This window comes from Formica exsecta, unplaced genomic scaffold (genome assembly GCF_003651465.1).
Source record: "Formica exsecta isolate Colony F162 unplaced genomic scaffold, ASM365146v1 scaffold236, whole genome shotgun sequence".
NCBI classification, from domain to species: Eukaryota; Metazoa; Arthropoda; class Insecta; order Hymenoptera; family Formicidae; genus Formica; species Formica exsecta.
In genome coordinates, this window is record NW_021849640.1 from 976,240 (window position 1) to 992,588 (window position 16,349).

Here is a 16,349-nt window from a genome sequence, read left to right on the forward strand (position 1 = left end):
AGCGGGCTTACCACGGTTTAATGGCAGTCGAGTGTCCCGTGTACGGTCCACTTTGCAATATCGCGTGTTCAGCTGTGATAATTAAGTGTTACGGTTCTTGGTTCGTTATCCACTTAGTCGCCGCAATTACACGCCGGATTACGCCGCACATTCGGTAAGCAAAGTAGCAATTTGTTCCAAAGCACTGGCAATCCGGATGAAATATGACACTTTGCGGCTGCGTTACTCGATTTTAAGACTGCTATTATTTGAGATTCATTATTTCTCTTCCCAAAGATATTTCCATGATGAAATATTGGTACATCATTGTACTAACAAATAAAATATTTATGGAAATTCAATTCATATATAAAGGAAAAAGGTAAATTTATGACATGTATGCATGCGTGTACGTCAATATGTTGGGCAATGCTCCAAAAAAGAATATGTATATATGTATAATTTTTTTATATTAAAAAGAGGAACGCTCTTATGAAAATATAAATATTTTTTAAATAATTTATTAAATATTATATGTTTGGAAAAATAGGATATATACCATCTGTGGATGTAAATAATAAGAAATAAGGTAATAAGAAATACAAGAGAAGTATACAGAAGAATATTTTCTATTTAATGTATACAGATCGAAGATATAAAATATTTGATAGACAATGGACAGCTTTAACGATTACTGTATAATATTCAAGAATAGAGATTAGCCTTCCTTTTTACTCTCTCTCTTTCTTGTGAACAACGAAATTATCAACTATTTAGCTTATCAATGGCTTATAAACATGTACAACATTAAAATCCTGATTGAGAATTAAAGACAACAGCGAAATTTTATATATATACATATATATAATATATAATATGTATATATATTACATATATTTTTATATATTTTAGTTTTTATTTATTATATTATATTTATAACAGCTAAGGTTTCAACTTTCGTGCTATTTATGATATTGTTATTTTCTTCTTTGATTTAATAATGACTTTTTGATTCTGTCCGAACAAGATTAGCAATAATATAGTCATTATAATAATTACTTACACTATATGTCAAAAAGGTATTGAGGAAGTGGCGAACGTTGCTGTTGCGCAAAATTGATTTTTTTTTTTTTACAATTTTGTTTCATACGATATTTCGTGTAAAGTTCAATACATAATCTGGCTTTAACTACATAAAATGTCGAGAGACTTATGTACAATATTTAAGAGCAAACACTCATCGACAGATCATCTTGAAGAGTTATAATAATTAGCATAATCTACATTTGCAAAAATCAAGCTTATTCAACAGTCATCGCCGCGCACTTGAATCTCTACATTAGTATGACTGATACTTAGTTAACATTTACTCACAACCAGCTGATGATTTGTGATCGATTAGTATTCGGCTTACTTTAGTCAAAGGAACATCACATTGCACACTTACAAATACACGTCAACACGCAATTTTATCCATACACGCTCACTTTACATAGCCACTTACACGATAATGACGATATTTTCTTCAACAGATTAGCGATAATTGTTAATCAGAAAAGAGAAACCAAGCATTCTTCTATATAAAGATTTCAATTAGGAGAATCGGAAATAAATTCGCACAGTCGCGCGCAAGAAAAACAGAAAAGAAAAATTCGAGCTATTAAAAGTGTAAAAATTTAAATTGTATTTTTAATCTTTTGCTTTTGAATGTCCAAGAATTTGAAACTTTGCGGAGGGAAATCAGAAGATCTCAAGTAATTACTATTTTCTCTTTAAAAAAAGTAAATATAAATTTCCAGGAAAAACTTTTTATCTTATTAAATATATTTTTTAAAATAATTTGTATCTATTGTTTAATTATATCGTTGGAATATCAAGAAAAGTAAGAAAGTTTGCAAAGTGAAATACCGCAGATATCAAGATGTTTTTTTAAGAAGTTATGACTAGAAAGCTTTAAAATGGGAAAACAAGGGGAATCACGGATTTTAAAGTCCTACGTTTTCTCTTTTAACAATACTCGTGCGCATCTACTTTAAGTGCTACTCAAAAAATAAAAGGAGAAAACTTTTTACTCTTGCGGTATTTCCCTACCGAAAATCCTTTCTATCGTGAATCTCTCTAAGCTTTCCTAAGCACTTAACCCGTACAATCGGAAATAAACAAAAAAAGAATCCTACAAGGTATATATGTGCACATAATACAGAGTGTTTCAAGACTCACGGTTTTATTCGCGTGTGCGAGGATGCGTGATTTCTCAAAGTTTTCTAAAAAATATCTTTAAGAGATATCTCTAAAAAATAACTTTTTAATTGATTACAAAGAATTTTAAACAAATTGCTGAATATTATTATTAATAATTAAAATATTTTTGGTGAAATAGCAAAATTAAGAGATTTCTGTAAGATTAATGTACTCGACTTTGCGTTTGCATTTCCATCATCAATTTGTGCATAATAGAAAAATCATTGTGGAAAATTGTCATAAGTCTTATTCTCTTCTGTATTACGCTTACGTTTATCGATGAGTAAATTCTTTTACCTTTTTAGAGTCTTGCGAAAGAAAATATAGATCTTATCGCGTATTAAAAGATATGAATAATATATTTGTAAAACATTTTAACTGTGTGCTATCGCAATTGGCGATTCGAATTGGTTAGTTCTCATCGCGAGATAATTTTAATCGAGAAGAAGCTAACAACACAAGAACAACAATTATATATATAGTGCCGCATCGATATTAAGGAATGAGGTAACTTTGGTTAAGACGGTACCTTACAGTACCCACAATTAGTCGTAATGATTATATCCTAGTGTTTATAACGACAATTACATTTACGGAAGTTGAAAGATCATAAATCGTGTGACTAAAGTACAATAAATGCTTTTTGCGTATTACTTTAATGCTTATTGTTAGCTCGACTAATTCTATGTTCAGATTAATGTTTGTATTTTACAAAGACTGCGATTTGTTTTCTAAATTGATAATTTTGAAGCAATTCTTTATCCGGATATTTCTCGCGTGTCTTCTTTAGAATATTTGTGCAGAATTGTAAGAGCCAAAATTTCTATTTTCAACGCCAAATCATGCCTTCAATTATTAATGTAGTTTTTGCAATTATATGCAAATAAGATAAACGCGTTTAGCCGTTCCTATGTAAAGCAGCTTTCATCAAATGTGAATCAACCGTTGTTTTTTGCATTATAAATCGCGACGCAAAACTAGATTGCGGTGAAACAAAAATTCAAGAGTTTTGTTTGGATCAGCCACTGGTTAACGAAATTTCATTATTCGAGAATTTTCATCTGCATGAAAAGTAAGCAGACTCTAGAGAATTGTCGGCAATTATGAGTGTCAATTCTGCTGTATCTTTTTATGGTTAAAACGAAAGTCTCGATGAAGACGCTATTCGATAAGCTGTTGTCTTATGATTATAACTTATTTCTCGATAGCTTAAAAGTACAGTGGTAGATAAGAGAATATCGTGCTGCGTGCTTCATTAACGCGATGAAATGGCACAAAATTATCATAAATAGGTACTGGTGAGTACCGCGTCTTTACACTGTGATTCCGAGAACGGAGATCTTAATATCTCACTCTCATCGTTAGCTGGATACAATAAAATGACATATCTTAGTTGTATGTATGCGATAATGCAATGTTACATCTGCGTGTTTTATTACATTAATAGTAATCAAGTCGATCGATAATCATCATCCTCCGTATAGCGAGATCTATCAACAACAATAATGGCTGCCTAGTGCAACGCATGTTCAATATGTAACTAGAATTATATACAAGGAAGTGTGCGTGACACATATCGATATCTATTATAGCGCTCACGTGAGTGTCACAGTACGCCACGTAAATACGTATATATGTATGTGCGAAAGCGCGCTAATGAAATCCGCAACTTTTATCTCTCAAAGGGATCATTCAGAATGCTTGAAGGTACTTGGAGCACGATTGCCGAAATAGAAGAATTAGCAACTTTCTTGGCACTTTGACAAAAAAAAAAAAAAAAAACGATGTGTGAGAAAGAAGTGTTTGTTTAATTGCATGATAACACATTAGTAATTACAATTAAATAATATTAATCATGTGTAATCTGATAATTAAATCAGCAAGTTATTTTTAAATCGTTACATAAAAATTTCTTTATAATAACAAGGATATTTTTTAATTATATATTTTAATAACATTAATATATGAGAATTTCGCGAAACAAGTCGCGAAATAATTTCGTGAAAAAAAAGAATAAATTGTTGCATGTATATAATGGCCAATTGGATTATATTTGAAGAATGACCAAGAATTGTCATAATAACAATTTATAGAAAATGTTAGCCGATCGTAATCTTATAACTTTGTACACACCCTAGAATTAGAAAATATTCTTCCATGTTATACGATAGAGCTTTGTGATGTCTTGCGAGCAAGCAAGTAGAAGACGAAGAAAAGAGAAATGCTAGCTCGCAAACGCTTAGATAATTATGCAATACGATATTATTTACGGCAATCGAATACACGTTGAAGTATTCTGAATTTAACAGATCTTTCAAACATAAGACTTCTCAGAGTTGGTTGCATTGGCATCTGCTAACGCTATTCATAATCTTAATATTTGTTCTTTAACGCTATCATAATTCGGACTATGATTTGAAAAAGGACATGGAATTGTTAATTAGAGTTGCTCTAATAAAAATTGCCGATCCAGTCGACTCTAACTTATCACGTAATCTTCTCTCACATTGGCACAAGACTTTGATAAGAGATGGACAATCTCTTCAAATGACCAATAATTTTAGAAGCTATCTTGTAAATTACATCAACATTCAATAAAATTAGAATACAAATCTAATTTAAAATTTGAAATTGTTTTAAAAATTCATTAAAATTACTGTCTCTTGATATAAAATAACTCTCTCTAATTTAACAAAATAATTTTTAAAAATTTATTAAATTTTTTCAGATATAACATATGTCGTAAACAAAAAATGTAATTAGTTATTATAATTCATATATTAAAAATCACTAACATCCGTCTCTAATATTTTTATTTTACTGAACCATAATATGACTGCTGTAGATATATCCGTTCTACGGGCCATTTTGTTCAGTAGAAGGGGCTTTGCGTTCCTCACTCTTGGCTTGGATCGTTCGCGACGATGCAAGAAAGCAGTCGTAAGAGGAACTGGCATTAAAATCACAGAGAGGACAGCGACAATGCGCGGTCGGGATAAAATCGCGAGAATGTGAATTGCAAATTTTAATATTTCAAATATAATTATGTTATATCGATGTCATGTCGAAAGAACGATGAGTTTTGAAGAGCCAGGTATTTTTCGAATTTATATAGTTATAAGCATATAAATTCGAAGAAACTCGTCCCGAAACATATAATTACGTGAAATAATTTAAATTGCACGAATTTTTCCATAATGCATTTTAAATGTGATTTTATGATCGAATGAGATCAGAGAGAGCCATCGATCTGTATCGAAAAGTATCACATGCATCTCGAAATTTATAATCGCTTGAGCGAATACACGCAGAAATACTTGGATCCTAAAGGGCATTAATAATTATTACGATATTGATTGTGACAGTGATATGCTCCGTCTAATTGTAAAATTATCCGCAAACATTCGGATTCGCGAATTCTGTTTCTCTACCTTTCTCTTCTTCCTACCGTACCTTTGAACTTTCAATAGGGAATACATGTCTCCTCATTGGACGCTTTGTAGTTATCAAAAGAATCTACACATGAACACAAGATTCTGGAATAATTTTCGCTGTTACAACGAACGTTTAACGTTGCTTGCGCAACATGCGTTTAATTACGTCAGTTAAAACATTGATGGATTCTGTAAGTAAGTCGCAATTCGCACGATTAACCCGTTCTTAGACTATTTAACAATCTAAGAATATTGCGATAAAAGAAAAATATTATTTTATTTAAATTTATATTAGTCAATCTAATTTAGCGCGAAATTATTAAGGGATGGATTAATCATGCAAATTGAGAATTACTCTCGTTTTCGGGTATTCTACGTCTATAATAGATAATAGTATCACATACACTGAAAAATGAGAATGAGTGTGCAAACCATAAGCGATATTTTCCGGAAACATAAGATGCACACATGATCTGCGGATCACACCCGGAGATTATAGTCGCATCGACTTTTAACGATAATTTGATAAGAGTAACGAGAGGGGAAGTTCGATATATTTACAATTAATTGGTCGCATGTCGTCCTCGAGCGGCGCAGGCGTAAAGGCAATGATATAAGGAATCGCGAAAAGACATAAGTATCGAGTTTTATCATTTCGATGAATAAGACACCCAACCGCCATATCATACTGCACGATTTATTCCGAATGCTTTGAGAATAAACCCTGGTTGTTTACACACGCGCCGTACATATGTTCTAACATCAATCCGCATGGCATGTCGCCTCAAAATCTACTTGCACTACTTGCACGTTGGAGATGTAAATGCGAGCGGTTGGGATTTTGCTCATTGCTTTTTCAAAGAGCGGCACTTCGAAGAAAACCTTTCATCATGCACTTAATTATAAGTGTGTGGTCCGCACGCGACATATGGTTTCTATATTCGGGCTCAGATCGGATCGTATACATCTCGCATTACGGGAATGTCAAATATGCTGAGAGAGATGCAGAAACGCATCCAAAGTCTTTTAATAAACGTAAAGTTAAAAATGTAGAGAGATGTGTATATATATATATACAATATAATATATGTATATAAATTTTTTTGCGCTTAAGATTTCTCGCCTCCTTCTTTTAATGCACCTTCACGGAGAGAATGCCAGTTTTCTTTCCAGACTACCTGGTCGTACTTTGCTATATATATATATCGAATAAAAATATAAAGGCGAGCGAGAGAGACATTGATTTCGAATTATATTAAATAGTTGATATGTGTGTACCCCCCCTCTGTGTATACAAGACTTTAACCTCGTCTGGCAAACAGAGGAAATTCTTGTAGTTTTAAAGATGCATTTATAAATATTAGTTTAACGATAATGCTTACAAAGTTGAAATATATAACCGAAAAATGAATATTATGAAATATTGATAATGCGAATTTTGATTAATAAAAATGAGATTATATAATATAATAATTAATAAAATATAGAATTGTTTTTCGAAAATAATAATTGAGATGATCGTAAAAATGGTTTCAAAGATGCTTGACTAACTTGTGAGTTTTTTTTGTTTGTTTTGATACTCGTAGCGACAATTAGAATTAGAAACGGAAAACACAGCGATATCTTTATGCTATTGATTGTCAAAATACAATCCCATTCGCTTCTCACGCTTCTCGTCTGTTTTCTTAAAGGTACTCATTTGAACTGCTTATGTACGCCTCGCGTAATAATACTGGCTCGATTGAACTGGATTAAACTAAAATCAGTGATAGCTTTTTGTTGCTTTTGCCGAGATTATTTTATCGGTGTCAACGACACAACTTCTATATTGTAAAAAATGGGGATATTCTTCGAAATATGCGTTATATAGCGGATTGATCACATTTCTGAGCGCTTTGAATTACTTACTCGTGGATCAACAACACGGAGAGAGAGAGAGAGAGAAGAGAGAGAGAAAGAGAGAACATTAATTATAATCATGTTATTATAAGAAAGTCTCTTTCATCGTTCGTTACTATTCTTGTACTGTTATCATCAGTAGATTTTACAGCCACACCGCCGTATTCAATCTTCTGGAATTTCTATACTCGTACTATTATTACATTTTATTACTACTAAATGTTCTTACTAAAATCTACGATTTTCTTGTTCAGTATCCTCCCATGCAACTTTGGATTACGACAGAGAGACTCTTTCTCTCTTAAAAACTTAAAAACAGCATTAGAATAATTAAAAGATGGAAAAGGGAACAATTCTAGTAACATAGAATATTTCGTCGAAACCTAATCAGTTTTGTTATGTTGCAATTGTTACGCCTACTAACAATTCTGATAAGATTCCATCCGCGAATAAAGAGGCCGATTCTGTGCGACGATGAGATCATTGTTAAGCTTACTTATCTAATGCTTACGCATATATCTTGTAAAACGTAAAATACAAATGACAACAGAAATGGACGTCGAACGTTACGTTATAAGCGGAAATGGACAGAAATAATGGACGGGGCTGTGAAAAACGCGACGAGTCGCATTTGCGATCGTCCTTCAAGGATCGATCGCTTGCAACAGAGAGTTAACCCTTTCGAAATTTCAGAATTTCTTTATCGTTCATTAGAAAATAAAGATGTAATTGAATTGCTTTACGAGAGACAAAATTCATTTCGTAGACGTATGACTGACCGAAGGAGGCAGACCGATTAAACTAGAATTACTTAACTTGGACGTTCTGGGTTCGATCTCCAAGGACATGCGATACAGGTCTTTTTCGTTCAGTAGGAGCGATGTGTCCAACAGATAGTTGGTTACCTTAGTAATTAATTCGATTTTGTAGGGGGTTTGCTGGAAATGCCGTATCTCGCGAATTACATGAGAGATCTGAAAATGCACATAGTATTATTTTATTCAATAATATAGATAGTATGATATAATTGATTAAATAACATCATTAAATTAAATTTAGATTAAACATTCTTTTTTTTTATTTTTTCCTTTTATCCTTTTTCTATTTAATAATATTTATTTCTATTTTATTTTTATTTTCTATTAATTTTTGTTTCTAATCTCAAAAGAATTAAAAATTTGAAAACAAATTTAAGATCTTAAAAAGTGATTTGGAAAAATATCGCTTACCATTCGCATTTTCGAAAAATTCAAAAGACCGTCATCGGTAATGTTTGGAGTACCTTCCTCGATAAATGAGAGATCGGTGAGGTAAATTCCTAAGTAAGGGATACAAGGTGGATCACATCGATGTAAAGCGTCTCGCAAATTTCTGAAGCGACCATCGGATGAGACGATATGTTGTAGCCTGTCTATCGTCTGCTTTGTCTGAAAATTAATAATAATTGAGTAATAATCTGATCTTATATTATCAGTTAGTTATGACGCTTTATTATCGACATAATGAAAAACTATGAAAATATATTTAATCATTTATCAGTGGCCTTTACTTGTTTGAAAGATGAATTTGTAATTACACAGGAATTTTATTAGATTACCGTTTTGGGAACTTTCTCCCAGGTTTTCTTCAGCCTGTACACGCTGCTGTTCGTGAACGCTGCGCAAATCTGCAGCACGCCATTGTAATTATGTAAAACCCTGTTGATATCAGCAACCGCGGTCCATTTCTCGATAGCTGCAACTCTGGCTGACATGTTGGAACGACGAATAATTTCGGAAACGACTAATTGCGACACCTCGTTGAATCGTTTCGTCATAAGAAGGATATGAGGCGCCCGAGTTGCCTTATCCGTCTTCATCCACGCTTGTCCAAGAAACTCCCTGAGAATTAAATTATGTATTAAAACAGCAGCGATATTATTTAGTAATTCGAGTAATTACTTACTCGCTGGTGATAGAGACGAATATCTGATAATCCAGATATGTCATCTGTTCCGCGATTTCGAGCGCAGACAGCGTCTCGATGCTCTCCTTACTCTGAATCTGAAAATAATTCGTAATCATATCTTAATATATGTATATCTATCTCTAGCTAGGCTTTACTAAGCTAAATTTTATATTATTATATTAAATTAAATTTTTAATTCCAAGAATTATTTTTCTATTTTTTTTATACTATTTTTCGCAAATAATGAATAGAGTATTATTTTAATGATATATATATATATATATTTTTTTTTTTGCTAGACATAATATCGGACGAATAGGAAGAGAAAGATATGATTTCTCGTTACTTACTGATGGCGGAGTTAATAATTTCTTTAGATCGACTTTATTGGTGTCGGATTCTTCCTTGGTGATTAGTCTCAGCAGTTGACTGGCCGCCTTGTGTTCAGCCGGCAACAGATTCGGGCTGTAATTGATGTCCTCCAAAAACTCGATGGTCAGATTTTTTAATTTCTGATCCATCTCGAAATCCTGGGCATGCTTGGATACCCAATGTCTCAGAACGTTCAGTACTCTCATCGTCGCGGCGGTCGACATCACCGATTCCTTCCTCCTATTTTTGTCCCGGTTACGATTATTCCCGTCACTCATGGGTCCTTTGTCCGGTGGATTGCTCGAAGCAGAGGTCGCGATGGCAAATGCGGTCGCCGCGGTAGACGTGCTACTCCTAAATTCAGGATCAATTTTAATAACGTATCAACGACCATATTAAATATAAATCAAAATTGCGAGTCTATTCGCGAATTATTTTTCATCTCGACGATCTACGCGTCCATTCTATGCTCTACGTTTTAATTTGCGAGTCGTTCGCGATGCATTTCAAACACGCTGTCGTGCTGAAGGAACGAAGGCAAGACATTCAGGAAATAATTCAGCGCGCGATTATCATGTCTTTGTATTTTTTTAATTATATTTTATATCATCATACAATACGCATCGTGAATGATCTATGCTAATAATATTCAATGTGCATATCGAGACGCAAAAAAAAAATTCTACTATATCGGCAAGTCAGCAGTGTAAATTCTTTTATTTGCTATTTTCACTAATGTGCCGCTAGTACAAAGTATATTAAGTTTTGGAAATAGGTATTGCAACTGACGATTTAGGCAAATTCAAATTTTGATGCTATAGTTATTAAACAAATCATCAACAAGAACGCTATTTGTTGCATCTTCAATGTCATAAAAAAATGTAGAAATAACATCGAAATCCGAATTCACCGGAATTATATTACTGATTCCAATTCTGGTATATTTAGCACTATAAGCACGTATATCAAGTGACACAAGGCGGCTATCGGGTAAAAACTATTTCTATTTCGTTTGATCCATTCACTCGTTTGCTATGGGGTGTATTCTATAAACGATCAAATAGATCGAATGAGATGTCGTGTTTCATCAGTTTAATGTACATAATTAAATCGCAAAGAAAGAGCGATGCTTGTGAGGATTACGTGATCTTTGGAATTAATAACTCTAAGAGTTTAGAAAAAAATTTCTAAAAATAGAAATAATAATAGGACAAAACACAAGGCGGACATTTCAAGCTTGTTTTAAAGATGTCGCAAGCAGAAAAAGGATTGTAGCCATGCCACACGTAACAAGTGGATAATGACGCTTTCAAAATGAGCCCACTTACCAGATAGGTTCAGGTCCAATGCTATGAACGACACAAAACAATACATGAAATACAGTAGAAACAGCAGGAATATCTTCCTAATATAAGGGATCACTTTAATTTGATCTTGAAGATGGTGATAAGAATATAATTCATCGGGCAAAATGGAGTAAAAATTTTAAATAGGGTGATAATTTTTTGCATTATGATTATTATTAGCATTTTATCTATCAAGAGTAAAACAAATCAAGATATTAAGATATTTACAAATTATTCAAAAAGTGTATATTGCATAAAAATGAATTTTAGATTATTTATAAAATGGCTTTTACAGGAGACGGACATGATTAACATATTTACAATATATTTACAACTTTTTCAATACAAATAGATACGACTTAATTATGGCTAGAAATTTTCAGATTGGGTTTTAAAAAATAAATTTTTGCAGAACAAGGAATTATGTTAGAAAATTATCTACTACCTTACGGATTAGACTATCAAAAAATACTAAACGCTTTATAAACTATTTCTATTTCTTTCTAAATTCCTTTTTCCAAAAAATGAATTTAACTGTGAATCTGATAAATGAAACATGATATCGAGAAGAAGCTCTCATGCGTTAGAAAGCAGAAGTCGCCATCTGTGGCACTCAACATTCAGCTAAAACGAAATAGAGATAACTTTTATCGATATACGAACGTCTTTAAATTGTAAGAGACACGAAAAAATGCAGACACGATAAAATAAAACCATATTCAAACGAACCTTCGATGACTCTGGCGGAAGCTAGTTATTACCACACCGGCTTTGCTGGACACTTGCTGAACATCGTGCTGAAAATTGCTATGCTGCGAAGAGACCTCCTCATGCATCGATCGTCTACTTGCCCAATAATTCTGCAAAACGATCGCAAAATTGCGGATCTTTGTTAAATAACACGAAAAATTCAATTATGCTATAAATTAATATAAAAGCAATTTTGGAAATTTAATATACCTTTAATGTTCATTTAATAATGCTCAAAAAATAGATCGATTAAATTAATTTACTAAATCCGTGAAAAGAAATTTTCAAATTTTGTTATCATACATACTCCAGTTATGGTGGAGATCGAGCCGCTCCTTGTGGTGCCCGATGGAGCAGAAGCGATCGATGCCCTATGTTCCGGATATTGCTGTTGCTGATTCTGCTGCGTCAATTGTTTAAAAGAGCATACACTTTCGTCGTCGCTCGGCGTAGATTGCTCCTCTTTACTCGTTTTCGTTTCCTTGCTCGGCGGAGAAGTAGGCGTTTTCCTTGGCGTATCCGGTTTGGCAGATTCGGCTGAGTGTGATGTTTGTGGTATGTCGTCATAAGTAAATTGTACTTCTATAATTTATTTCATGTGTTACGCATATCTTAATTAAATAATTCGTAAAACCCAAGTGTAATTTATCCATATTTTTAATTAATGCACTTTTTTCTTACTAATAATTCTTCTTACTAAATTCTTAATACTTTGTAAAAGTAGCTGTACCTCTTGTATCCTCTTCCATTGCGACAGGTGTATCAATTTCTGAGACACGACGTGAGTAAGTACCCCCTCCCTCTTGGGGACTTGGATCCGATCCGGATCCAGATCCGGATTCTATCGAACCAACCAGCGTTACAGAGCTCAAGTTACTAGGTGAGGACGGTGCACTAATCACTGTAACATCTTATATTCCAGGTCTTTCATATATTAACAATATTACAATTTTACCTAATAAAAATTCCATATTATGATCTTCCCTATTTTTCCTTACAGTTATAAGTATTGAAAAATTATCGTCTCTAAATATTTTATTTGAATTATTAATTACTTTTTATGTTAATATGTAATTTTATGTTGCACACATATGTTACATATAAATTTCAAGTGCGTAGCTTCGCAAATTTAAATATCAATTCTTAACTATACCTGTGAGTGTCTCGGAGCTAGACGACACTGCTATTACTTTCGGTATCGTCAGGTGACATCCGTTGTTCTCAGCATCCTTGTTATCTACGCGAATGCTGACTTTTCGCGGCGTGACCGGAGATTGCGCGCTAGACGGACTGGATGCTTGCGACGTTGGACTACGTTTTATAATCGGCATCTCGGAAATCAGTCCGAGCGGTTGTTCTTCTTCCACTAAATATGAGAAATTCTTTTAAATCGCATTTCGATACCAAATCATTTTTATATGAATTATTTGATGATTTTATTCCATAATTCACAATTTTTCGGTTAAATTATTACGTTTTATTATAAAACTAATATGTGCCAAAAATACTTACACTTCTTATAACCAGATCGCCAGTAACTTTTTGAATTATGTCCACCTGTATTAGCATCAAAGGAGCTATGCGACTTCGCATCACGGCTATCGCTCACTTCCGATCCGTATCCTATATATATATGCAAAACACAAGATTCTATTATTAATTGAAAGGTCGCAACTAATTGGATTGTTCTTAATATATCGTCAATTGTTGATTAAATCTTGTTAACGAAGCTTATAATGCACCTGATACAGAACTTGCGCCACTAGTTCGTCTCGGTGAAAAGCTACTTCTTCTTCGTTCTTCTGAATGCAATTGTATTTCGCTCGAATTTGCTCCTAACACATCTAAGGACCTAGAGTATAAATATAAAACGTATAATCTCCATAAATATATCAAAAATAATTAGCACCAAAAATGTTTTATACAAAAGAATTCTAATTATATAATAATAATTATGAAAGGACTCTTATAATGTGCAGCAAGTTATCTAATTTTCTTGATAATTTGGTAATTCATAATTATGATTACCGTATTTAATTCTTAAAATTGCAGAATTATAAATCTATTTTAAATAAACAATTTTTCTATCACTCTTCATCGTATTTACATGAGGGATCCAGTCGGCATTTGCGCGTCAGGCGGCTCAGCTTCGTAAAAAACTTTCTTGAGGGCCTCCAATACTGTGACACCATCGGTGAACACCCGGTACGTCAGCAGAAATGTATTGAGAAAATCGATACTGAGAAACCTGAGGTCGGTCAATCGTTGCAATAGACGTTCCGGCGTCGCGGAACGGATCTGCGGTATCTTGCAAGAGTTCAAAGTACGACTGAACCTGATGTCCACGTCGTCCTTGAACAGCTTCGGATCGTTCCGGATGGACTGCGGCATCGTGACGGAACTGGTGTCCGACAACGATCCGTGGAGCAGATCGTTAAAGCGAACGTTGTCCATGCACTGGCTAATATCGCTGACCCACGCTGCTTTTTCCTATAAAAAGTTCGACTATGCCATAATATCATATTATAACTCTTGTATGATAATAGAAAGGAGCGAAAACGCGTTTAACAAATCTTGTAATTCTATAATTTTTAATCTATTTTTTTTTGCAGTTTGAATGCAAAAATACAACTTTAAAGATTGATTTATAATGTATTTTTAGATATTACAGTAATGACGATAAAATTGTGTTTTGTATGCAATACATAATACTTACCTGTATAGTAGGCGCCACGAGATGAACGGTCACCTGCGATCCACCGGATTTTACATCGAGTAAGATCTTGAAGTCGCGATTCTGCAATTGCGAAGTCGCGCCACCGCTGCCGCTTCCGCTACTCTCGCTAATGCCGCTTGACATCGAACATACTGACAATCCTAAAATCAGTTGGCGGTTGCTACTCCAGTAGCACTGAATAAATTCTCATGAGTAAGACATGAGATTCGCGATATAACTTTCACAATTCTTTCCATGACGCAGACAACAATTTATAATAAAACAGTTGGATTGTAATATATAAAACAATAATACATAAAATGAGAAAGACATTGCGTTATGACATGAGATTATTTGAAAGATTACTACTGTGTATCTCTCTTTCTATCTTTTATTAATTTTTTCGTATTCTTTGTCCATTAATAACCCGATATTAAATTTTAATTAAACAAAAAATTTGTACATTGTTGAGACGATCTTGAAGGAAATTAATGACAGATCATTAACAGCTAAATCACTGAACGAATAATTACCATCGTCATCCACGGCACCCTGGTCGCTCGGATCTTCAATCAGCACCGCGTCGGAAAGAGGTACCTTGCCGATTTGCGGGACCAGATTTAAGCGGCCGTCGTCATCGGACTGACGCGTCGTAAGCAACAGATGATTTGAGAAGAGAAAGCACAGTCTGGAAATTTCCTTGTCGCTAGAGGATTTGCTGCCAAAAGTAGCGCTTAATCTGCTTCGCGCACCGCGCGGTTTGTCTACGAGTTGTACGAGCGTACCTGAAACACGCCAATTAAAATCATACAATTAAATGTGACCGTTGTCAGCGCGTTATCTCGTCGTTCTTATTGATATCCTCGAAGAAACCCGAGGAAATAATCGGCCGTGCCGGTAAAAATAGCTACATCTATCTCGCGTGACAGCTTCGATACCGGTGACCCGCGCGCGCTTTCTCAAAATAATCGATACAATTAAGGGAGGCCACCGACGCCGACGTGCGTTTAAAAATAGCACGGCGAACGTGTTATTGCGATAAATGCAATATTTGTAATAACAGTGCCTACAGCATCAAGACTATTGGTGACGTTGTCATAAAGACTAAAATCAACATTATCTCACTATTTTTAGTTTTCAATATTGTAAATGTAATATTGTAAAAAAAAAAAATATCTTTGGAATCATAATTCAAGATCTGAACATGATTATACCGATTTCAATCCGTAGATTAATTATGCATCAAAGGGAAAAAAGTCATATAAGGCCAGACAGTTTTCGATATTATGAAGGTTTTAGAAAATGTGTGTTACAAACGTAACAGTTCGTTTCAAAAGAGTAATTAATTATAATAATTGATCAATTATACGTGTATATATATATACAATATACGTATCACCTCTCGTGTGCAGGTAGAGCAGGTGAAACCGAGAAGGAAAGTCCTTTATCATAGTGCGTTTTTCGCAATAATTATTGCAAAATTAATTAAAAAAGATCGACCGAGTATAATTAAATTAATTTAAAAAAATTCCCGTGAATATAAGCGCGCAGTGAGAAAGGACAGCCCACTAATATGCGATCGCTAGGATGCGAAGATCTAGGCACCGCTCGGATATATATCCTTGTTTTCATTTTTTTTTTTTTTTTTTTTTTTATGCAATGCAG

General features: G+C 33.8%; 1 protein-coding gene across 6 annotated transcripts in view; it reads right to left on the reverse strand.

The window, feature by feature from the left end:
- Window positions 1-593: 593 nt before the first annotated feature.
- The window catches only part of LOC115235813 (ras-specific guanine nucleotide-releasing factor 2-like), a 54,728-nt gene continuing 38,972 nt past the window's right edge, over window positions 594-16,349 (reverse strand). For 2 of the 6 annotated variants that reach the window (XM_029807836.1, XM_029807837.1), the window contains 15 exons: window positions 15,218-15,469; window positions 14,685-14,845; window positions 14,076-14,458; window positions 13,711-13,820; window positions 13,481-13,591; window positions 13,122-13,334; window positions 12,699-12,878; window positions 12,276-12,550; window positions 11,948-12,078; window positions 11,201-11,221; window positions 9,851-10,226; window positions 9,498-9,595; window positions 9,151-9,433; window positions 8,783-8,980; window positions 594-8,527 (listed from right to left, as the gene is read on the reverse strand). In XM_029807836.1, coding sequence (XP_029663696.1) covers window positions 8,309-8,527; window positions 8,783-8,980; window positions 9,151-9,433; window positions 9,498-9,595; window positions 9,851-10,226; window positions 11,201-11,221; window positions 11,948-12,078; window positions 12,276-12,550; window positions 12,699-12,878; window positions 13,122-13,334; window positions 13,481-13,591; window positions 13,711-13,820; window positions 14,076-14,458; window positions 14,685-14,845; window positions 15,218-15,469 — 3,011 coding nt within the window. In that variant the 3' untranslated portion in view covers window positions 594-8,308. The remainder of the gene's footprint in view (window positions 8,528-8,782; window positions 8,981-9,150; window positions 9,434-9,497; window positions 9,596-9,850; window positions 10,227-11,200; window positions 11,222-11,947; window positions 12,079-12,275; window positions 12,551-12,698; window positions 12,879-13,121; window positions 13,335-13,480; window positions 13,592-13,710; window positions 13,821-14,075; window positions 14,459-14,684; window positions 14,846-15,217; window positions 15,470-16,349) is intronic. The other 4 variants (XM_029807838.1, XM_029807840.1, XM_029807839.1 and 1 more) reach the window with 4 other exon arrangements.